The sequence below is a fragment of the Callorhinchus milii genome, unplaced genomic scaffold, assembly GCF_018977255.1.
Source record: "Callorhinchus milii isolate IMCB2004 unplaced genomic scaffold, IMCB_Cmil_1.0 Scaffold226, whole genome shotgun sequence".
Classification (NCBI taxonomy): domain Eukaryota; kingdom Metazoa; phylum Chordata; class Chondrichthyes; order Chimaeriformes; family Callorhinchidae; genus Callorhinchus; species Callorhinchus milii.
Window position 1 is genome coordinate 48951 of NW_024704967.1, and position 24616 is coordinate 73566.

Consider the following 24616-nt stretch of genomic DNA (forward strand, 5'->3'; position numbering starts at 1 on the left):
CTGAATACTAATCATATCACCTTCCCATTACAGCAGCCAGAGATTTCTTAAATGAACCACCCTTCCTGGCAAGTACAGTTTTACTCCACAGTCACTTTCACACCAGCACAAATCTCCGCTAGTATTTACGAGAGAATGACAAATCTGGGAGAATAATGTATTCTTGATATGCTTTATATTAAAAAACATTAGATCAGTAAAAAATGCAAAGGGATCATAGTCATTGTCATAGTCCAAGTATTTAGTTGGATCCAGACGCCTTTTCTCCTTCTCTTGCCTTGGGTCCCATTAGTTTCTGTTAACATCGAGTGGTTAGAAACAATTAGATTCAGTCACTTTGTGGGTCTTTGGCCCACGTGAGAGCCTCAATCCAACTGATCCAAGTCTTTCATTCACCACAAGCAGTTTTGAAATAAACATCGACTTGACTGAATGAGATGCGACAGACCTGGAATTCGGAATATCCAAAAAAATCTCGTATTAAAATTGTCAATAATACTCGCATTTGATATAGTGCCTTATTACGTCGTTGAGTCACCTCAAAGCGCTTCACAGAACATACTGTAAAGTGTAGTGACTGTACATTTTGTGGGGAAAACGTGGCAGCCAATTTCGAACAGCAGTCCCGCCTTTGGTTCAAACGGTTGTGTGTTCGACCACCACATCACAACTCCAGCTCACAATTCTGAGCAACAGTGTCAGTGTGGCATTGGGAGGGGAGCACTGAGATGACAACCTTCAGAGGAGATGCTGTGATCTATCCGTTCAGGGGGACATCGACAGTCGTGAATTGAGTGACCCAATTGTTGTTGTTTTTTTTTAATTTTTAAGGAACTATTACCCCTGGAAAAGCAATCTGCAAATTATTGAGAATAAAAAGACGGCGGAGGGCGATTTTGCCTTTTGTCAAATTATTAATCTCTTCTCTTTGATCTTAAAGGTAGGCTTTCAGTGTATCAAAGAGGCACTGTGACTATACAGCAGCTAATCACAACATGTGTATTTGCTAAGCCCCTTAATTGCTCCTGTCTCGGACAATGGTGTTCAGGGAAGGTTTTAAAAATTAAGTTTTCTTTTTAAAAAAAAAATGTCTTAGCATATCTTGCTACTTCACGTGATAAAAGATGTCAGAGATGCTGAGAGCTCAATCTGAATGCCCAGGCTTGATCGAATAAATAAGGACCCGATATTTCGTTCAAGCCGTCTCGAACAATCGATCATCTTCCTGTAAACCTAGCTCAGTCTGTCTCTAATACTTCAAACCCAGCTCCATCATTCTGAGATGCTGACTCTATGTGACAAGCGTGACTAGAACGGGAGCTCCGCTACACATTCTCCCTCCCTCCGCCCCACACACATCAGAGCGACTCTGCGTGTCAAAATAAATGAGAGAATCAGTTTGAATTCGCCATGCTGCAGCGTTAATAATCCCTGAAAACAAAAAAAAAAAATTGGTCGCTCAATCCACGACTGTTTGTGGGGACACTGCTGCGCGCAACTGGCTGCTGCGTTTCGCCCACAAACTGTCCAGTCAATCCACTTCACAACGTGTCCCGTGAAGCGATCCGAGACGTCTCGAAGACGCGATGAGACACCATGTCAAATGCAAGGATTATTGTTAAATCAGCAATGCCCGCAGTCAGGATTTGATGTTGCAGTCACTGTATTCAACAGCAGCCCAGGAACTGAATTGAAATCTTTTCTCCAGCACCAATTTATCCTGAGTTTTAACTGCAGCTCACGTCCTCTTCCGGCACCAGGTTCTGGACACCTATCACCCCGTTCTTCCATGGCTTCATTGGCTCCCCATTCCTCAGAGAATTGAGTACAAAACCCTTGTTCTTACCTTCAAGGCCCTCCAAGGTCTTGCTTCCCCCCCCTATCTCTCCGACCTCATAGCCCCATGAGGTCGGAGAGGCAGAGGAAGGAAACTTGCTCAACATGTCGTCCTGCCGGGAACCTAACCCAGGTCCTCTCGCTTGCCACTACCCAACAGGACTCCACACCACACCCCCACCCCCAGGTACGAGATCTTGCACGAAAAAGGTCCTATGTCAGCACTTGAGCGTCTCTGTGCCAGGGAAAGGGAGGGGTGGGGAGAGGGTAAACACAGGAAGCAGATCAGTTACATTCCAGGCTCCGAGAACTGAAATAATGGATGAAGTCAGCATAAAATCTTCTGTGGAACGCAACTTCACTCATCCCTAGGTCAGGATTTCACAAACATCTCACCACATCACCGCGTCAATAAACCGGTTAAAGCACATCCGAGGGAGGGCTTCCTGGGAAAACACTCAAAAAGTTCCCGTTCGACCTACGTTCTTTAAGCGAGGCTCATCGGTTCTCGCATCGATTCCCGATTCAAAATCGTAACGGCAACAAATTACGTCCTGTACAGCGCCTTTCGCGTCAGGAGAGCGTCCCAGGGCGCTGGACGGTCAGGAATACAGCACCTACAAGCTCCTCCATCGCTTCACAAGTAGTCAAGTGCAACGGCCTTGTATTTGTAGGCAAACAAGAATCCCTGCCCCCAGTGCTTGGCAAATCCAAGGACAAATTCACCATAAGCCTCAACACCCAGGCATTTGAGCCGAGTTTGTGGGGGGGGGGGGGTGGGAAGCAAGACAAAATGGATATCATTTGTAAGCTTCAGCAATCTTTTTGAAACAGCGGGGTGGAAAGAAAGTGCATAAAACATTATGTATCTCTCCACATCTCCAACGCAGTATTAAGTAGCCGTTTGCAACGCAGCAGAATGAAGAGCTTTATTGTTAAACCTTTTTATATAAATCGTTCAGGAGGACCTCTCGGGCGGCGGAGGGCATTGGTATGCAGGGCCAGAGCGTGGACTCTGGAATTTTCTTTTCGTTGGGGGAAGGGGAGAGGGGGGGGGGGGGGGGGGGTGGAAAAGAAGAGCGGAGAGTTGGAAGAATAAATCCTAATTAACGTAAATGGTAACGTGCTTCGCCATTCTTGTTCCGACTCTCTCTCCCTCCCTCCCCCCACACGCCCCAACCCCAACTCAAAAAAAAAAAAAAATCGGGGCAGATTCACGCAGGAGCCAATTTGAAGGCAGCACATAAAGTGTCAGTCAGGCAATTAACTGGCAAATCATCTGACAAGTTCAAAGGAGGGAGGGAGGGGATAGGGGAAGAAATAATTGTTAGCAGACGAACAGCAGAGTTTACAGTCAATTAGGAACAGCAACTGAAGATTCTTCAGGAAAAACAGACGGACTGAGGCTTTACACATTCAATGTGTGCCGCCAACAGAAAAAAAATTGAGAAGAATTCGGGGCGGAAATTATTTTTTTCTAAAAGATATTAATAATAGTAATGATAATTCGGCCGCTCAATCCACGGCTGTTCGTGGGACGCTGCTGTGCGCGATCGGCTGCCGCGTTTCGCCCACAAAGTGCGCAGTCAATTCGCTTCGCCGCATATGCTGTGAAGTGCTCTGAGACGTCTCAACAACGCCATAAGGCGCAATATCAAACGCGAGGATTATTATTATTAGTAGTAGTGCAGAGTACACTCCAAATATTGGCTTCAACATCAAAATGAACTTGCTGAGCTCTGGACTCAGTGAGCGAGCACTGTGTATAGAGCCTACGGTGTAACAGTCCATGAGATAACCATTTCAACTGTTGTATTAAAATATAACCAATTATTTTACAGCCTTACTTCCCTGGGCAACATGTTTTCCAATGAGGAAATCAAGTAATGTTAACTTTCACACAACACACCGTTGGGGTGGGGGGGGGGGAATGGGAGGGGGCGGAGAGGGGAAATCAAAAGCAGGAACAGTAACTTTAATGTCGCCAAATTAAAAAACTAAACAGCTTTTTTTTTTAAACAAAGAATATGCACTTCACGGTGGCTTTAGCAATTAGAGACGAGCAGAGCTGACCCAAGGCTTCACCTTTCCATCAAACCAACAGCCGAGACTCTGCGTCCCATTCATTCCTCAACAAAACTGCAGTCCCTCGCTGCAACGCTGACGCAACATAAACTCCATCATTAACATGCGCGGCTCTCCATTAAAGGACGTCCAGTGGCTTAGTGGTTAGAGCGCTCGCCTCACAAGCGAGAGGACCTGGGTTTGATTCCCACGCAGGGCAAAACATTAGGCCTGTTTACCCAGAAGGAACCCGGATGTCAGTCGATTGGCGGAATGCTTTCCAACGGGTAATAATCCCTCGAATAAAATAAATAATAACTCTGTCACTCAATCTCCGACTGTCTGTGGGACACTGCTGCTACCACGTTTCTTCCGCAATTTAGACTGATTCACTTCACAGTATATTCTGCAAAGCACTTCAAGACCTCTTGCAGATGTGATAAGGCGCTATAGCAAATGCGAGGATTATTATTATATGTATGCATAAAAAAATCTTTTGTGCTCAGCTCACAACAGCAACCTTAGGAATGAGACATCCAACAACTGCTATAAAGATACAAGTTCTGCTTGCAATTCGAACCAACGTCTTCGGGGTTTTTTTTTTGTTTTTTTTTGGCTCCGTTTGATTTGGAACGTCGAGATTAAGAAACATTCAGATGGAGGTGAAGGTGACGCTCAACAGCAGGACCGACCGCCACAGCCGAAACAATACGGATCCCAAAGGGGAGCCGGAGCGAGCTGTATTGGTACTTCCAAGTATTTTGCAGTCTAGGAACTGTGAGGAGCTTCGGTGAGTAAATATAGGAGTGGTTTTAAGTAGTGTGGTGCGTTGCAGAAGTTTAACCACTTCCTCCACACGGTTCACACGGCAGCGATTGAATTTTTGCCCTTTCCTGCTGCATTCCATTCTCATCTTAAGTGGGCGTTCATGATAATAATAATAATAATAATAATAACCCTTGCACTCGATAAAGCGCTTTTCACGTCTCTTCGAGACCTCTCAAAGCGCTTCACAGAATATACTGTAAAACTAACTGACTGCACATTTGTGGGGAGAAAGGCGGCAGCCAACTGCGCACTGCACTGCCCCGCAAACAGTCGTGGATTGAGTGACCAATTTATTCTTATGATCCTCTTCTTTTTTTATTACCCCCCCAGAAAAGCCCTTACTGGCCAAGTAGCCATTCACGCGTGACAGATATGATGTCCTCCCAGTCACATACCTATCACACGTGAACGGCCAGTTGGCCAATGTACTGAGTAGATGAGGTGTGGCACCACACTGTGCCTTGACTGCAGCACTCCAAGTATCAACCAACACTACAAGTCTCCACTAGCAGTGTGACAGCAAGCATCGTCGGCTCAGCTTTCATTTCTCCTCATGTCCCCTCCTCTCCTGTACCCAGCGGCGCGGCCAAAAGAAAAAAAAAAACATCAAACACACTCACCACATCGCGCTCTACAACTTTCAAAGCACCGAAACGAAAAGGAAGATGGCAAAGCGAGGGAAGAGATTTTTCCAACACTTGGTGCCAAAAAGAAAGGGAAAAAAAGGTTTTACGCTTCGTTTAAAAACAACACACGAAATAAAACACTCCCTCAATTGTCAGGTCTCATTCCTACAAAAAGAAAATTATGGAAAATTGCCAACAGAATTACGTGAAGTGCCAACTTTTCAGTTTCCCCACACCTTAAGCTATGGGGTACAGGGTGTACTCTCGACTTTTCTAGGAAAATACAACAACAACTTGCATTTAAATCGACTGCGAAAACACCGAAAGATCCCGAAAGACTGCGATTGTTCTGGAACTTCAGAACTGGGCCCTCCAGATAAAAGGCGTTTTGATTCAAAAAAAATTTAACAATTATTATTTTGGTCAACAGCGGGGAAGCAAAGTTTCCAAGTGAACAGCTTTGGTTTAATGTATAAATGGAAGCTTTAGCATTCAAAAGCGCGCTTAAATCTTTTTAATACGGAGTTCGTTTGAGCTACAAGCAGCGAGCCTCTCTTGGTGAATGACTGTCGGATGATCATCAGCGCTATGTACTGTACAAGCCTGATGCCATTTCACATGGTGCAATCAAAAAAATACAGACCTCACACCAAGAATCCACACAATCCCCTGACGTGCACATGGACGGCACCACACAGCTTCCAAGTAACTGCAGCCTTGTTCGACTTGGCTGGTTACCCTCCAAATCCATTTAAGACGTCTCGGCCTTGCCTCCCTATTGCGTTTGTATGCTGGGGCCACACCGCCCTGGTTGCTACCTGGCCTGAGATTGGGCAGCTGATATCAGACCAGTTATTGGGATGCAACAATTAATATTCGCGCCCTGACAAGAAGGGGCCAGGGGGCAAGCGACGACACACTGTCCAACGTCCCTGCTGGAGAGGACACCTGTGAATAGCGGGACAACAAGATCATCTGTTGAAACGTACTGAAGCTCACACGTCGATGGTCACTTGGGTCCCAGAAATAACTGGTCGAACTCTACCCCACTAACGAGCAGTAGCGTTAAGAGAATGTTGGTACCAGTCTGTCTTAGCCCCGGTGTATATATAGAGCTCTTCCCTTCAGGTATTTCCAAACTGTAAATTCCTTAAACACAGAAGGCAAGCAAACAACATGGCTCAAAGGTCAGCGAGCATCACTTTTCACCAGTTGCCATGGGTTGTACGAAAACACTCAAGCCTTCAAATAGATGGTGAAATGAAGGGAGAGAAGGGTGGTGTTTCTCTTTCACGTCCATCCTTCTCACTCTCTCTTTTTTTTGGGTGGGGGGGGGGGGGGGTGGGGAAGGGGTAAGAAAGGAGTCTTTCAAGTTGAACCAATCATTACCTCAACGTGACTTAACCTACATGATGATCAGCTCGTTGAAAACACTGAAAGATCCTGAAAGATGTGGACGATCTGGAACTTCAGATTTATCTACAGATAAAGGCACCTGATTCGGCATTTAACAATTATTATTTTGGTCAACAGCGGGGAGCAACGTTTCCAAGTGAATAGCTTTGGGTTAATACCCAAATGGAAGCTTTAACATTCTCCGCTCCAATGAAACCATAAATTCCTGGCGATTTGATAGGCAATGTGGGAGTTTCACCGCGTACAACCCCTCCCCCTCCGACCCCCGTCAAAAGGGCAAAAAAAAAAAACTTATCAGGGTGTGGTTATGAAGACGTACAGACTAGGTGTTCGCAAGACGGAATGGCATGTGGTGGGGGTGGTGGGGGTGGTTTCCATTAATAAAACGTATAGCAAAGGTTAGCTCATGATGTCACCTCGCCCGCTTTGTCGACCACTCCAGATACCCCTCCCTTCCACCACGCTTTGCTGAATCACATTACAGAAAATAAGGCTGATCGCTAATTTTATTCCCTTACAGTAAACCACAGATTTCCCTTCTTGCCCTCGCACTTTAAAAATGTGCTTTAAACCAACCGGTAGCGTAACATGTTGAGGCATATTCCGTACATACGGAAAGAGGAGGAGTCGTATAGAGTGTGTCTACTTAATGCACTGTATTCATTAAATGCTGGTAGCAGTCTTACCCATTATCAAATTTCCTATTTAGTACTAATCTGTCACACCTTACACATGTATAGGGAAGAGCCCCTCTCTCCCATACCCCCGCACGCCCCCCAAAAATAAAATTTCCCAGGCAACAAAACACACCTTATTCATCAAAAATGCTGGTAGCAGTTTACCCATTATTAAATCTCCTATTTACCACTTATCTGTCACACCTTACACATGTATTCTAATGTACAGAGAAGAGCCCCCCCCCCCCACCTATCCCCCACCCACCAAAAAAAAGACAAGGAAAGGTTTTTCCACGTACGTTAAGGGCGCTTTATATTTCATATGAATTCTACAATAGGATACTAAACCCCTCACGTCTAAAGCCACAGCATTTCAATACTGCGTTCTTCTCGTGAATTAAAATACTGTCCATTTCACACACTAAACGCCATGTCTTTATACGAAAAAAGGTACCGTACCGGACCGGGAACAACATGCAAGCATTGCAAACCCTCACATTTTGTGCAATGCGTTTATAAATCTTCCAACATGGGAGTGACGAGCAATTCCATTCTCTCGGAATCCCATGCAATCGTGGGGAGTGCGGATCTGTTACCGGAGCCATTTCCAAAGATCGGGGCTTAAAAAAAAAAGCTCCGAAATAATAATAATCCTCGCCTTTCGTACAGCGCTTTTCGCCTCTTCCGAGCCGTCTCAAAGCGCTTCCGCAGAATATACTGTAAAGTGAATTGACTGTGGGGGTTTTTTTGGGGGGGGGGCGAAACGCAAAAATACTATAAAAAAATAAAAATGGCAATAATACGACAATAAAACGACAAAGGAATGGCCAAACGTGTTCTGGCAAAGGCCAGCCTTTAACTTTGGAGCACAGAAGGCAAGATCCACGTTGGGGGTTGGTGGTGGTTGGGGGTGGGGGGGGGAGAGAGAGGGGAAAAAAATCCTTTCTCACGAAAAAAAAGCCTCAATCTTCGATTTAAAATACAATATAATAATCTGGAGATATTATAAAGAAGGTCCAACGAACATAATCTGGTGAACGAACGTGTTTTGACACATGGCTTCGTTTCCACCACATTTAGACCTTACACATTAGAGACATATATATATATACATATGTACACGTATAATAGACACAGATCTATAAATAATTTTGATTGCTTTCCAAATAAAACTAACAAGAATAAATCTTTAAACAAATGTCGGGGAGGGGGAGAGGGAGGGAGGGAGGGAGGAAGGGGGGGGGGGGGAAGAAAGTAGAGACACGACACAGCAAAAGAAAACAGGGGAGGGTGGGGAGGAAGGAGAAAAGAAGGGATTTTTTTTCGTTAAAAGGAATCAAACCAACCTGAAATATCAGCAGCAAATTATGCACAAATATATATATATATTTATATATATATATATAGATATATAAACACAAAGAAGAAACCTTTGTTTGTCGACCCAAAACCGGGTGGGTTTCACACAAGGAATTTGACGAATTTAAATAGATTTTGAGAGAGAGAGAGAGGGAGGGAGAGAGAGAGAGAAAGAGAAAGGAGAGAGAGAGACGCAAAAAGGAGAGAGGGGGGGGGAATAAAGAGAGGGGTGGGAGAGAGAAAGAGAGGGAGAGAGAGAAAAAAAAATCAACATACCATTGCTCTCTATCCTCCAAATCTTCCACAAGGAATAAAGGCATCTCTCTCTCTCACTCCCTCTCTCTCTGTCTCACTCCCTCCCCCTCTCTCTCTCTCACTGTCTCACTCCCTCCCTCTCTCACTCCCTCCCTCTCTCTCTCTCTCTCTCACTGTCTCACTCCCTCCCTCTCTCACTGTCTCACTCCCTCCCCCTCTCTCTCACTGTCTCACTCCCTCTCTCTCTCACTCCCTCCCTCCCTCTCTCTGTGTCTCACTCCCTCCCTCCCTGTGTCTCACTCACTCCCTCTCTCACTGTCTCACTCCCTCCCTCTCTCACACACTGTCTCACTCCCTCCCTCCCCGTGTGCCTGTCGTGTTCTCTCTCTCCCTCTCTCACTCCCTCCCTCCTTCCTCTCCTCTCTCACTCCCTTCCTCCTCTCTCTGTGTCTGTCGTGTTCTCTCTCTCTCCCTCCCTCCCTCCCTCCTCTCTCTGTGTCTCTCTCTCTCTCTGGGAATGTTAACGCTGGGCAGCAGCAGCAGATGGAGAGAAGAGGGAGGGAGAGAGGGAGGGAGTGAGTGAGTGCGCGGAGAGGAGGAGAGACGGCTGTGTGGGGAGGAATGAGAAGGATTTTTTTTATACATATATATAATTAAAAAAAGGATTAAAAATGAGGATTTTTTTTTGCTCTCTTCCACCTTTTTTTTTCCTTCACTCCCTCCTCCTCCTCCTTCTCTTCCTCTTCTTCCTCTTCTTCCTCCTCCTCCTCTTCCTCCTCGTTGGGAGTCAGTCTTGGGAACACGGGGTAGAAATGGCGGATATTCTCTCTCTCTCTCTCTCTTTTTTCTCTTCTCTCTCCACCAACTTTTCTTCCTTCCTTCCTTCCTTTCTTTCCCTCCCCGCCCTTTATCTCTCTCCCTCCCTCCCTCTCTCTCTTTTCTTTCACTCACTCCCTCCTCCCTCCCTCCCTCACGAGAAGCAGGCGTCGCCCATGTTGCTCTCACGCCGCTCGATACGGGAGGCGCTGAGGTGATGCGAGGGTGTGAGAGGAGGGACGGAGGGAGGGAGGGAGGGAGGGAAGGAGGGAGAAGGAAGAGGGAGATAGAGTCCAACCGCCCCCCCCACCACCTCCTTTTCTCTCTCTGCCACACTCTCTCTCTCTCCCTCTCGCCCGCCCTTTTCACGCCTCGCAACCCCGACCGGTTCTTCCCCCCCCACCCGACTTTCCACACAGACACGACGTCGGCGCCTCGAAAGGACACTCCCGTCTTTCGCGAGATATTTCTGAGGGGGGGGGGGGGGGGGCGGGCGGGCGGGCGGCGGCGGCGCGCGCTTTCTCTCTCTCTCTCTCCCTTCCCTCCCTCTCTCGCCGCTGTGTGGCCCCTACGCGTCCACCTACCCTGCTGCACGTTAGCCCCGCCCCTCCCCTCCCTCCCCGCCCCTTCTCCCTTTCCAGACGCGCTCATTGGTCCACCCGGCGCGACCTTCCCGGCGGCCATTGGTTCTGGCGGGACGTCAATCGGGCCTGGAGAACCAGCACGTTCGGTTGAGCTCGCTCGCTCGCTCGCTCGCGCTCGCGCACTCGCCTCACCGGAAGTGGGCGCGCCGAGGCTGCCGGGAGTTGTAGTTCCTCCACCCCCCTTTGTGGCTGAGATTTCTTGCTCCCAATCAATCAATCCATCCATCAATCCATCAATCAATCAATCACAACACCGACTTGCTTTTGTCCAGCGCCCTTCCCGCGCAGGGTAGCGTCTCCGGGCGCCTTAAATCAATCGATACAGCGCCTTATCACGTCTGCGAGACGTCTCAAAGCGATTCGCAGGGATAATACTGCGAAGTGGAGTGACTGTATTTTTGTGGGCGGAATACAGATCCGTCGGTTGATTCCACCGAAAAAAAACAGCACCAACGAAGCGGCGAGGGACCCACCCCAGACTTGAACTTAACCGATGAACGCGTCTCAAAACGGGTCAGGGGAGTGGCGTCGATTTGGAAGCTCTTTTCAAAGAGACACGATGGGCCGAACGGCCTCTTTCTTTGCACTTTGCATTCCTCCACATTAAACTTCATCTGCCACGTGTCTGCCCATTTTACTAGTCTGTCCATGCCCTTTTACAATCTGCTACTATCCTCCTCACCGTTTACTACTTTACCTATCTTAGTATCATCTGCAAACCTTTTATGTTACCCGCTAATCTTTCCTCACACAGTCTCTTTGCCCCCTCTTATTTCCTTTCTCAGTTCTCCTCTTTACTGTCTCTATTCCATTTGATTATCTTCTGTATTTTGGGTGACCTGAAGTTTACCACAAGCCTCCTTTCTCTGTTGTATTTTAATCCCAATTTCCTCAGTCACCCAGGGAGCTATGGGTGCCCTACTTTTCCCGTTGGCGGGAATGTATTCCAGCGCCTCGGGATGGCCTCCTGACATGAAAGGCGCCACGGAATTGTAATTTTGTCTTGTGTTTGTTCACAGTTGCGCTTTTCAGCCAGTACGCCCCGAAACTCTGGAACGCTCTCCCTCGATCCCCACCCCCACTCCCCTTTTTCCAAGTCCCACCTCGAGACCCTCCTCTTCGACCCAAGCCATCGGCCAACCCCCCCCCCCACCCTCTCCGCCACCCCCAACCCCAGCTCGGGTCTGAAACGCTGTTACTACGTCCAGTGCCTCGGGACGTCTTCCCGACGTGAAAGACGCTGTCGCGAATGTCATCTTGTTGTCGTTGTTGTTGTTTGTTGTTGTTGTTGTTTGTTGTCAGAGGGGGAGAGAGGACGCATGCGCAGTGCGGCGAGGCGCAGCGAAGCCGAGTTGCCCAGGATTGAGAGGGAGGGAGGGTCTGCGCAGGCGCGGCGAGGTGAGCGCGAGAGACGGGTGGGGGGGGGGGGGACGCGGGTAAAGAAATCGAGGCTGCGCGCAGGCGCAGTGCACGGAGGGGACCTTGAGCTGCGCGAGCGCGAGGGTCTGCGCAGTCGCGGCGAGTCGAGGGGCGTTGAGGTGGTGGGGCGGGCGTGCGGGTGGGGGGGGGGAGTGGCTCGAGGCTGAGCGCAGGCGCAGTGAGGCGAAGGGCGGGGGGGGGTTGGGGGGAAAGGGAGAGGCTGCGCGCAGGCGCGGTGAGGGGGTGAGGGCGCGAGGGAGGGTCTGCGCAGGCGCGGTGAGGGGTTGAGGGCGCGCGGGAGGGTCTGCGCAGGCGCGGCGAGGGGTTGAGGGCGCGAGGGCGGGTCTGCGCAGGCGCGGTGGAGCGGCGGGCTTGACAGGCTCGAGCGAGAGCGAACGGTTGTCCGTCCGCTTTATCGCTGAGGAGATTTGGCGCCCGGAGGCCCCAGGAGCCAGACAGGCCGCAAGGGTGGGAGTTCACGTTAGATTTACAATGGTGAGTGTGTCGGGAGCATTGTGTGGTCGGGGAGCGCCGGTGGGTGGTGTGGGGTGACGGTCTGTGTGGTGTGGGGGGGGGGGGTTGTCAGGTAGACAGCAAGGCCTCAACTGTGGGGGGTCAGGGCCACAGCCACAGCTTATAATATTTCTGGCGTTTGAATATGCTGCAATTTGTTATTTGTAGTAGTAGTAGTAGTAGTAATAATAATAATCCTGGCACTTGATGTTGACTCAGGGCCTTATCACGGCTCAAAGACGTCTCAAAGCGCTTCACGGGATATACTGTAAAGTGTAGTGACTGTGTGTGTATATATGTGTGTGTGTATTAACCTTCGGTAAGTTTCCTTGCTACCAATAATTCGGTCACTTCAATCCGCGGCTGTTTGCGGGGATGCTGCCGCGCGCAATCGTCTGCCGCCTTCTCGCCCTCAAACTGTACACGCAGTCACTACGCTTTACACGAAGAGCCGTGGCAAGCGCTATATCAAATGCAAGGATTATTATTATTATTATTGTATTACTCCACACGCGCACGCGCGCGCGCAGGGCTCTGTTTACCTTGCGGCGAGTAGGAATCCGGTTGTCAAGCGATTGACCGATCGCTTTTCCGGGTGCGGAGGGGGTAATAATCCCGTTTTTTTAAAAAATAAGTTGGTCACTCAATCCACGACTGCTCGTGGGACACTGCTGCGCGCAATTGGCTGCCTCAAAATGCACAGTCACTCCACTTCACAATATGTTATGTGAAGCGCTTTGAGACGCCTCAACGATGTGGCAAGATGCTATATCAAAGGCAAGGACTATTATATTATTAAATACTGTTATAGAGAGAGTGAACTGATCATGATCATAATAGTAATAGATCCTTGTAATTGATTTTGTTAATTACTTTATTAAATGGTAAATTAGATTAATCGGGTAATGTTTTAAGTATTACTAAAAAAAATTATTAAAAGAAAATAATAATTTGGTCACTCAATCCATGACTGTCTGCTGGGTACTGCTGTGTGCAATTGGCTGCTGCGTTTCGCCCACAAAATATACAGTCACTACACTTTACAGTGTAACCTGTGAAGCGTTTTGAGACGTCGCAAAGACAAGATAAGGGACTATATCAAATGCAACGATTATTATTATAAGTAAATGACCTTTGCATTGAATGCAACAGCTGCAATATCAGAATACCACAAAGTGCTTCACAGGAGAATTGCTGTCAAGCGCAGTGACTGTATTTTGTGGGAAACTTGACAGCACGGTCCCAGACACTTCCGTGAAGTGAAAGGGCAATTTATCTAAAGGATGTCGACCATAACACCGAGAAAACTCCCTTGTCTTCAGCTGCCTTCCTTTTTGATCGTGCTCATGGTCACCTCCTTCTCCCCTTGGCTCGTTATCGGACTCCGCTGCTGTGAGGTGCAGCGGGACACTACCCTGCGTGAAGGGCACTATATAAATGCTTGTTGTTGTCGTTGTAGTGTTTTTAACATCCACCCAAACAGGCTAACAGGACTTTGGTTTACAGACGCATTTGAATCATGGGTACATTTGACATTTTAGTGCTCCCCTCCCCCAATACTAAATTATGAGCTCATGTATTGGCAAAGGGCATGGAAGCTCATGTATTGACATCCACATCCTTCTGACTCAGAGGTCAGAGTGATCTTAGGAGGCACATCATATGGAGAAATGGATGGTTTAATGTGACCTGCTTTCCATTCAGCCCAATCTAAACAGATGGAAGGCCATGGCCTTGATTCTCAAACTAGTTCCTATGGCGTGTGAGTTAACTCCAGACTGGCTACAAGTCGGACCAAATTGGTAAGACATTGGGAGTCTTGACATCGAGAAAAGCTGGTATTGGAAAGAAAGGGAAATGTTTTGTTGAGGTTAGTGTTTGTTGAGGTTAGTGTTTGTGCAGCAAGCAAAATGAGAGATCTGAGAAAACTCCAGGTTCGGTCTGTGTTCTGAAAGTGTAAGGTTATGCCTTACTCCGCTATTTACAGCCTTGTCACAATTATAGTAATAAATAATCCTTACACTTGGTGTAGCGCTGTTCATGTCGGCAGGGTGTTCTCAAAGAGCTTCAACAAAGCAAAATAATTCCACAATAAATGTTTCTTATCCTTTAAAATGCCCAAACCCAAGTCTTTATGTAAATGCACTCCCAAGTTTGATCCAATAACAGCAACAACTTGCATTTATATAGTGCTCCTCACTTAGGCTAGGGTCCCAGAGCGCCTATAGGTCAGCAACAACAACTTGCATTTACGCCACGTGTCACCCACAAATTATACAGTCAATTCACTTTACAGTATATTCTGTAAAAATGCTACATCAAATGCAAGGATTATTATTATATAGTGCCCTTCAGGCGGGGTAGCATCTCGGAGCATTTGTAGCACTGTACTTTGTCAAAGCACATTTCAAGTGATGGGATCCCATTTCAGGGCTGGTTCTAGGATATTGTTACTTTTCCTGAGGATTTCCTACTTTAAACCACCCTACATTACCAGCGACAATCCTGATTAGAGGTTCAGTCAGCATTGTGTCCAGTGCCCCTGAGTTAGCAGACAGGACTTCCTGACCAGTGCCAACACTTCAATGGAAAAGCTTGAATGAAAAGAAGAACTGACTTAAACTTGTGTTTTTTTAAAATATGCTATTTCATATTTGTGGAGTCCTGTAGCTTAGTGGTTAGAGTATTCGCCTTGCAAGCGAGAAGAAGACCTGGGTTCGATTTCCGGGCGAGGCAAAATGTTGGGCAAGTTTCCTTACGCCATACCCATGCCCCTGTTTACCTAGCAGTAAGTAGGAACCCGGTTGTTAGTCGATTGGCAGATCACTTTTCCAGGGTTAATAATCCCTTCAAAACAAAAATACATTTTAAATAATAATAATTTGGTCACTCAATCCACGACGGCTTGTAAGACCCAGCTGTATGCGATTGGCTGCTGCGTTTGGCCCACTCAATCATTTTACAGTATATTCTGTGAAGCTCTTTGAGACAACTAGAAGCCAACTATATCAAATGCAAGGATTGTTGTACGTTGCAAACCTCTAGTTGGTTTGCAAAGATATGTAGAAAAGTTTTAGCTGTAATTAGATACGATTTATGTGGCAAATTCAAAGGAGCGGTTCAGTTGAAGAAGGCCCTTTGGGCCATTTGAGCTTGTTTTCTCAGAATGCCCACTCTACTGTCTTCCCATTACAGAGTAAAGCTGTTTCTTAAATTAATCTAGTCTCTTAGCTGCCACAGAACTATACTCCAGATCTGAAGGCTGGTGATTAGAGAGGAAACTGGTAGCTAAAATGCTTAATCCATACTGTTAGTGTCCAGGGAAGGGGTCATTTGTATGCCATGCTCAATTGAGGGTGTCTTAGTCAGCGCTTTGTGACTACCTCCCAGATGTGCAAGGTGCTATTTGTGTGAGCTTATCTGAACAGATAAGAGCCCTATGGTTGGCCTCAGGAAACCTCACCCAAGAGTTCCCCCTCCCATTCCCTACCGTTTATTATCTCCCGCACAGAAGCAGTTAAACAAGAGTGACCCATGTATGAACCAGGTGGACTGGTGTAATCTTAAGGGAGTGCTATATAATGGTTTAACAGGGTTTAATGGAAAAACTCACTTTCAGCTGCCTTTAAGTTCTTCTTGTACACAATTCCCCCCCCCTTAAAAAAAACCCACAAAAATCTTGACTAAATAATGATGGATGCACAAGAAGTGCCTTTGTTTTCTGGTCTTGGATTCAGAGGACCGTTTGATACTGTTGACGGTCCGTGTGAGCTTCCAGCCTTCAATTAGCTCCCCAGTGCTCTTCGCCGAACCCTTCCTTGCTTTTTAATAGTTCCCAGACAGTCATCGTTTTATGTATGATGCCTGCCAGCCCACACCCTTCAGATAAAAAGGGGGTGGTACCTAGTGAATGACAAAGACAGCTTTTTAAAAGACGTGGTATCCCTTTCACCAGAAGGTGTTGCACAGTATTGGATTATCAGCAAATGTGCACTTTGTGCGAGGGGTGAGGACCTGGGCAATTGGAAGGATGATAGTACTCTGAGACACCACCCTACATGAAGGGCTCTGCATAAATGTTACTTGCTGCTACTGCAGGTAATAATAATAATAAACCTTGCATTTGATATAGCACCTTATCACAACTTTGAGACGTCTCAAAGCGCTTTACAGAATATACTGCAAAGTGAATTGGCCGTATATTTTGTGAGCAAAATGCGATAGCCAATTGTGTGCAGCAGTGTCCCACAAAATAGTGGTGGATTGGGTGACCAAATTATTATATACATTTTTTTTGAAGGAATTATTATTCCCCGGAAAGCGTTTCCCCGCCAAATCACTAATAACCGGGTTACTACTTACTGCTCAGTAAACAGGCGTGTGGAGTAAGGAAGACCAACGTTTTGCCCTGCCCAGGAATCAAACCCAGGTCCTCCCGCTTGTGAGGCAAATTCTCTGACCACTATGCTACAAGACTCCGCCGACAGTACCTAGTGCATGCTTCCACTCCAGACTGGGTGTGTGCTTTTCAACTTCGGGGCGAAAAAAGATATTGAAAGCTGGCTTTTGGGTGAGGAAGAGAGTTTGGGTGTAGCCCTGTGCAATCGCTAGCCCCTCTCTCAGGAAATGATTTCAAAGAGCTCCTCTATCATTATGTGGAGAGCAGGGTCAAGGGTGGGCTGAAACTTAGCCGTCTGGTATAGTAAGAGCATATGAGGACAGCTGAGCCTGACCACTGTCCACCATTAGTAGTAAAGCTGATGTGTATGTAACTCTATCCAGCTCGCAAAGTGCTTGTGAGTGCCCGACCGTGTGCCGAGCGCAGTGACTGATTTCCAGCTTCTTGGAGCTCAGTGGTTAAAGCACTCGCCTCGCAAGCGAGAGGATCTGGGGTGGATTCCTGAGTGCAGCGAAATCTTAGGCAAGTTTCCTTACTCCACACACCTGTTTACCCAGCAGGTAAGTAGGACTTCCAGATAAACTGTTTATCTCGCAGAAGCAGGAATCCAGTTGTTAGTCGATTGTCGGATCTCCCCCCTCAAAAATAATAATTTGGTCACTCGATCCACGGCTGATTGTGGGGACGCTGCTGTGCGCAATTGGCTGCCGCGTTTTGCCCACAAAACACAGTCAATTCACTTTACAGTATATTCTGTGAAGCGCTTTGAGACGTCTCAACGAAGTGATAAGGCGCTGTATCAAAGGCAAGAATTATTATTCTTGTTATGTTAGGGCACAGATCTCCCTTCTTGGCTGTACCTAATGGTGCTGATGACTTCTGATTAGATACGCGAGCCACCTTGTCACCCAAACCATTTGTTTCCCTTCCATCTCCTTTCCTACCCACTCCAAGCTCTGCGTCACGCACATTGCCTGATTGTACAAAGTGAGCAGGAACCCATCAGCTTCTTTGCTTTAAGCGGCTGCCTTGGCAACAGACAGCACAAGGACCTTGGCTGCGGTTGGGTGGGGGTTGGTGGGGGGGGGGGGGGGGAGAGGTGGCCTTAAAGGTTGCTGTGGCAAACGCGAACCACGTACTTGAAACAGTGAAGGAGCTGGCGAAGCTGTGAGTCGGGTAAGTGGCCGAGTGTGCCTCACCAAGGACAAATTTGCAGCCTGAAAGAATCAGTTTTATTCCACGTCTGTGCAAAGATCAGCATTCCAATCCTCCCAGTTCTCACATCCATTCCTTTTACCTTTGACCTGCCGCATTTCCTGTTATGTCCTGAACAGAGTTTAGGCAGCCTTTCGCCCTGGCTGATCTTATCCTCCTCCAGACAGCACACCAGCCACAGGAACCGGCTGGCTGGAAGAAAGCGCATTCATTTTAAATGATCATAGACGTGCGGTCTTGCCTATTGACACACAACCGGCTCCCTGACTCCACGTCCAAGCACTCTGGGGCGTACCCTGTGTGAGGGGCGCTATATAAATGCAAGTTGTGATGCAAGAATCCTTACGTTTGGTGGGTTAAAGTGTTAAGGCTGTACTCCGCCCTGGGCACACTGATCCCAAGAATCAGATCCAAAGGACATTGTGTGTTTAATAATAATAATAATAATAATCCTTGCATTTGATATAGCGCTTAATCACGTCTATGAGACGTCTCAAAATGCTCCTGTAAAGTGGATTAACTGTATATTTTTGGGGTGAAAGGTGGCAGCCGTGCAGCAGTGTCCCATAAATTTGGATTGAATGACCAAATTATATTTATTTGAAGGGATTATTATCCCCGGAAAAGGGACTAACAACCAGGCTCCTACTTACTGCTCGGTAAACAGAGGCCTGTGGAGTAACAAAACTTGCCGAAGGTTTCGCCCTGCCCATGGAAGGGGAACCCAGTTCCTCTTGCTTGTGAGGCGAGTGCTCTAACCACTACGCGACAGGACTCCACGTTGGGACTTGAGCTCCTAGTCCAGGATGGTTCCAGTGTAGTGCTGGCAATGCTGCATTGTCAGAGGTGTGGTCCTTCAGATGAAAGATTAAACCCGGATCCGTCTGCCTGTTCGGGTGGACGTTGAAGATCCCATGACACTACCTGAAAAGAGAAAGGGCGTTTCTCCTGATGTCCTGGCCAAAAATCCTCCAGATTCTTTCAGTTTGGTGCCTGTGAACCAGGTTGATGTCAGTATTTCAAAGGAAAGTGGAGTATTCCCTCTAGAATACCTGTCTTATAGCCTTATATTCCCCTCCTCTTCCAAATCATCTCTCAAACTCCCCCCCCCCAAAATCAGATTAATTAGCTCCTTAGCTCGGGACAGTGTAGGTCAAACTGGCACTTATTAGCTCGCACATTTGACTCTATAACAGTCGCTTGATTTCTAGTGAATCCAATTTTCTGAAGGGATTTGAGACGTTTCTTTTACTGCTTGAATTGTTTCACACAAAGGGTAGTGGAAATCTGGAACTCTCTCCCTCCTCTGAAAGGCTGGGGATTATGGCTGAGTCCATTCAAATCTTCAAGACTAAGGTGGGTGGATGTTTGTTAGGTCAGGGTATCGAGGCATAGGGGGCAAGGGCAGGTAATCGGAGTTGAGCTACAGATCAGCCGTGATCCAATAGAATGACGGAACAGGCTCGAGGGGCTGAATGACCTCCTCCTGCTGCTATGTTCCTAATGGAAGCCGATGAACATAGGAAGATTGCAGTGAAGGCTTTGCTGGCCTGGCAGTTGCTCTCGGCGCTCCAATATGTTATCCTGCAAAAAGGGAGTGTTATGTAAATACAAATTGTTGTTGTGGTAGTGCTTCCTCGTTGGGACGTCCTTCTTGACGTGAAAGGCGCTATACAAATGTAATTTGTAGTTGTATTGTTTCTCAGATGGACCGTACCTAGTAATACTTATGCTCTTATCATGGGATACAGTATAAAGTTTGGGACATGACATGTACATGCGACTGCCTGGATGTAGAAGGCGAACTACATAGACCATTTGGTCTTCTTTGGTCTAGCAATTCTTAGGTTCTTAGGTTTGTTAGACAGTGAAGTGATTCCTTTCCTTTTTTTGTTGTCCTTTCTCAGATTCGTTTCATCCTGATTCAGAACCGGGCTGGGAAAACCCGCCTGGCCAAGTGGTATATGCAGTTCGATGACGATGAGAAACAGAAGCTCATCGAGGAGGTGCACGCTGTGGTGACTGTGCGAGACGCCAAACACACTAACTTCGTGGAGGTGAGGCTTAGCTGCAGCTTTTTGCAGTGCTTCGTAGGTCTCAGCTGTATTTTCTCACCTCCGGTTCAGACGAAGAGCACAGAAGGAGACTGTTTAGTCCATTTGCCTGTGTCACTGTTATCTCTGTGTTTTCTAAGTCGCCCTTAATCCTGACCTTTGGGTGAGACGTTACACCGGGGTTCGATGTGTGTTTGTTTCTCTCTCCTCCACTCTCTCACTGCTGCATGCACATCAAGGGAAGAGATTCTCTGTCTCCACCCTCTATCCCATTTCCCAGTCTGTTAACCCACACCTTGAGAAATGTATTGTGTCTGCATGTTTTTGTGTACCTCTCACTCTTATCCCACATAAAACTCTGCAGTACGGAAGGAAGGGTTCGGCCCAGTGCCAGTGCCCGTTTAGTCCCATTTCCTGCTTTTTAGATTTTTTTTATTCAAATATTCCTTTTAAAATCTTTAATGGAATCCGCTCCTACCAGCGTTTCGAGTAATAATAATACTTGCATTTAATAGAGCGTCTTATCATGTCGTTGAGACTTCTCAAATTTCCTCACAGAATACAGTGTAAAGTGATTGTATATTGTGGGCAAAAAAACTGCAGCCAAATTCACACAGCAGTGTCCCACAAACAGTCATGGATTGAGAGACCAAATTATTATTATGAGTATTATTAATATTCACGTTATGGTATTATGAATATTTATAGTAACCCCTTTCTTGCTTCTTTCAAGTCCCGTCTAACGATCTTCCTCTCCGACCGTGCTTTTGACCACCCTCCCACCCCAGTCTGCCTGCTCTCCACCCCTCCTGACCCCAACTGCCAGCTCGGGTCAAAAATAACCCTGACTATCCGGCATCCTGGGATGTCTTTCCGACGTGAAGGAAGCTATACAAGTATGATTTGTTGACGTTGTTGTATTCCATGTCCTAATCACCTTCTGTGTGTGTGTGTTGTTTTTGATGCTGATCTTAAGTCAGTGTTTACCACACGGCAGCCTCACCAAGCAGGACATCTTTGGAAGATCTTTAAACCTATGTGAGCAATCACTGCGTGCTAGCAAGTGACAGTTGTTAAGCTGTTCGATTTGTCTACTTGCCACGCTCTGCTCTGCTGCTCACGGCTTCAACTCTTGACCCAGAGTTTTTTTTTCCTCCCCCATTTCTCTCCTCTTTCACACACATTATCCTTCGGCCGCTGGACAGAACGTGCGACTGGCATTAACATATGACTGGATGAAGGGGTGGGGGGAGGGCGGGGAGGGGGGAATGAATAGAGTGTAACGCGGAGTGAACTCAATGCTAGCCAGGCACTTGGCACCATCTGAATGACTATTAATGGCTGACAATAAACAAAAAAAAGTCCCTTAATGATATTCAGAACTCCAAAAGCTGATTCAGCAAAACACAGACTGCTCCATATTGGGATAAATCATTCCTAGGACCAGGGCCAGGGGGTTGGGGGGAAGGACACGGCCTTGTGTGAATGTCACACGTTGAAAGATTTTGCATTATGTTGCTGCCTTGAAACAGGATCAGACGTGGTGGGTGGGGGAAAGGCCCATTTGCTTCGTTCCCCCGGAATTAAAACTTCCATTCAGAGTGAGCTTGGGTTCTGTAACCTGTGTTCCTCTAATACTCTCCTCTCTTCGCCCACCTCCCAAACTAAACCTTCCATAAGAGCCAACTCATTCCCAGATTATTTCTCCTCCACACTCTCCTGGCTCCCATTTCCCCCAAAGCATTGATTCACTTTGAGATCCTGAACTTTAAATTCCATAACCATCTATCTTCCTCTTGATTGCGCACTCACCTCGCAAACGAGAGGACCCGGGCAGGAAAAAAACCTTAGATACGTTTCCTTACTCCATATGCCTCTGATAACCGCTTGGCGGGTCGCTTTACATGGGTAATAATTCCTTGCGCCATTGGCGGGAGCGTTTCGGTCACAGAAGAAATATACAGTATATTCTGAGAAGCGTTTTGAGACATCTCGAAGATGTGATAAGGCTCTATATTAAATGCAAGAATTATTATTATCCCGTGAGGAGTTTTGAGACAGCGTGACAAGGTGCTGTGTGAAATGTAAGGATTATCATGATGTTGTTATTATTTTTACGATGTTATCATTCTCTCCGCAGTTCCGAAACTTCAAAATAATTTACCGGCGTTATGCTGGTCTGTATTTCTGCATCTGCGTGGACGTCAATGACAATAACCTGGTGTACCTGGAGGCCATTCACAACTTTGTGGAGGTGAGGGAGAACTCGACGGGAGTGAGCTACTGATGTGTTTCACCCACAAAACAGACAGTTATTTCACTTTGATGGGGTGTCAAAGCTGGAGAAGCTTGCAGAGGTTGGTGGGAAGGACCGAGGGCATGTAGGGATTTGTAGGTGACCGGGAACATCTGCAAATCGCAGTGATGGGAACGTAGGAACAGAAGTAAACCATTCAGACCCTCAAGCCTGATCCTCCATTCTATTAGATGGTGACTGATCTGTACTTCAACTCCATTTACCCGACTTTGCCCATATCCCTTGATACCCCAACCAAACCAAAGCGGTCGCAAGTGGAGCCTGGTGAGCGATGGGCACGTGTAAGAATATCAACAACAACAACGTGCATTTATATAGCGTCGCGGTGTGCGAATATCACCTTATAATGAATTTTAAAAAAATCTGCTCAATGTTACATATTAAGGTGATTGATTGTCTCGAGTGTAAGACAGTGAGGGAATCTGAAACTCCCAGGGCTGCCACGGCACACCAAAAACAACAAGGCTGGGCATTGTGCGTGAACTTGGGTTGAAGTGAAGCACACCTTCTTCGAGGCTGCCTGCCAGGGTTTCATAGCTCGTCCCACTTAGGAGAAACTCGTTTTTGAAAGGGAACCTTATCGTGGCCAAAGACAAGTTGGTGACAAGTGGAACAATCCCTCCTTCCCAAAAACAGTGTGGTCACTCAATCCGCGATTGTTTATGGGACACTGCTGTGCGCAGTTGGCTGCTGAGTTTCACTCACAAAATACAGTGAAACCACTTTACAGTGTGAAGTGCTTTGAGACAATGTGATAAGGAGCTATATCAAATCCAGGTGTTATTATTATTATTAATCAGCACGCCACATCTTAATATACCGAGCCCTCCTCCTACAGCCCAGCCTAAGCATGCGTGCGTGTGAATATATTTACCTTGCAAATCGCTTCACAGAATATGGATTGAGTGTGTATTTTGTGGGTGAAACGGGGCCGCCAATTGTGCACAGTAGTGTCCCACAAACAGTCACGGGTTATGGGTTGAGTGACCAAAATTGAGTGAAGAAGCTACGAGGAGTGCTTGAATACGGTGACCGTGAATTATGACGTTGACGTCTGTTTCTTCTCGCCCGGCAGGTTTTGAATGAATATTTCCATAACGTCTGTGAACTAGATCTTGTCTTCAACTTCTACAAGGTGGGTTTCCCGCGCTTGTTGCTTTCTGCTGTTGTAGTTAATTTTCCTTTAACCCTTCTTTGCTCCTGGTCTGACCGGCCCCAAGCACGGACTGCTTTGATCATCAGCTCGCTGTGAACGTCCTTTGCCCTTCCTGGTGCTCTAACCGCTAAGCTACAGGGTTCCTACTTACTGCTCGGTAAACGGTATTTTTTTCCGCTGTAGTGACCTGCCTGCGTCTCTCCTCCCCACAGGTGTACACGGTGGTGGATGAGATGTTCCTCGCCGGGGAGATCAGGGAGACCAGTCAGACCAAGGTCCTCAAACAGCTCCTGATGCTCCAGTCACTGGAATAAAATCCTCGTCCCGGCAACTTGAGAGGGAGTCTTCGCAACCGCTCTCAAACTACATTGGTGCAATTGTATACATGTGTGTGTGTGTGTGTTAGTGTGTGTGCGCCGGCATGCACGTGTGTGTCTGTGTGCGAGCGAGTGTTCGTGCCCGTGTCTGGGCGACAAAACAAGCGCGACCTGTATAGAGAGAGAGAGAGAGAAAACCGTGAATGTCAAAATATAGATACAAGAGGAGGGTTTTCGCTGTTCAACCACTCTCCCTCCCTCCAAAGGCTCCTTCATCTCTGAGTTTGTCTGTCTGCCTGTGAGCGAGCGGCCTCGAAACTCCGGCTGTCCGGCTACTGATTGACCAATGGGCCAGGTCAACACTAAACCCTCTCTACCCAGCTTCCTCTTTCCCTTTCTCTAACAGTTCACCCCCCCCCCCCCCCCCCCGAGCTGAAGAGCGCTCTGGGACGCTATCCTGCATGAGGGGGGCACTATATAAATGCAAGTTGTTGCTGCTGAGAGCAACTTCCTCAGATTAACCAAGGTTGACGTGGGGACTCGGTTTCTCTCTCTGGCTCTGTCCTCTCTCGCTCTCTCTCTCTCTCTCTCACGCTCGGTTCTTGATCCCCCAGGTTTGTGACCAGGCAACAGAGAGGAGCGATCCAGTTTGTGCAATTGCCACCTCCCCTCGCTCAGCCAATGGTGACACTGTTTTAGCTTGGG

At 47.3% G+C, this 24616-nt stretch overlaps 2 protein-coding genes across 3 annotated transcripts in view; one reads left to right on the plus strand and one right to left on the minus strand.

Annotated features, from left to right (window-relative positions):
• Positions 1-9792, minus strand: part of arhgap35a (Rho GTPase activating protein 35a) — a 55604-nt gene extending 45812 nt beyond the window's left edge. The window contains exon 1 of one of the 2 annotated variants that reach the window (XM_042346005.1): positions 9761-9792. The gene's annotated coding sequence lies outside the window, so the exon portion shown is untranslated. Of the gene's footprint in view, positions 1-9082; positions 9173-9760 lie in introns of those variants that run through there. The other variant, XM_042346006.1, reaches the window with a different exon arrangement.
• Positions 9793-12274: 2482 nt separating this feature from the next.
• ap2s1 (adaptor related protein complex 2 subunit sigma 1) lies at positions 12275-24333 on the plus strand. The gene is made up of 5 exons (XM_007911167.2): positions 12275-12435; positions 19975-20124; positions 22262-22375; positions 23514-23573; positions 23807-24333. Exons 1-5 carry the CDS (start codon positions 12433-12435, stop codon positions 23906-23908), a joined length of 429 nt encoding a protein of 142 aa, XP_007909358.1. The 5' UTR covers positions 12275-12432; the 3' UTR covers positions 23909-24333.
• The last annotated feature ends 283 nt before the right edge of the window (positions 24334-24616 follow it).

Coding starts and splice junctions, on each gene's coding strand:
- ap2s1 (XM_007911167.2), top strand. Junction 22,376..23,513: donor CCATTCACAACTTTGTGGAG/GTGAGGGAGAAC, acceptor CTCGCCCGGCAG/GTTTTGAATGAATATTTCCA. Junction 23,574..23,806: donor TTGTCTTCAACTTCTACAAG/GTGGGTTTCCCG, acceptor TCCTCCCCACAG/GTGTACACGGTGGTGGATGA.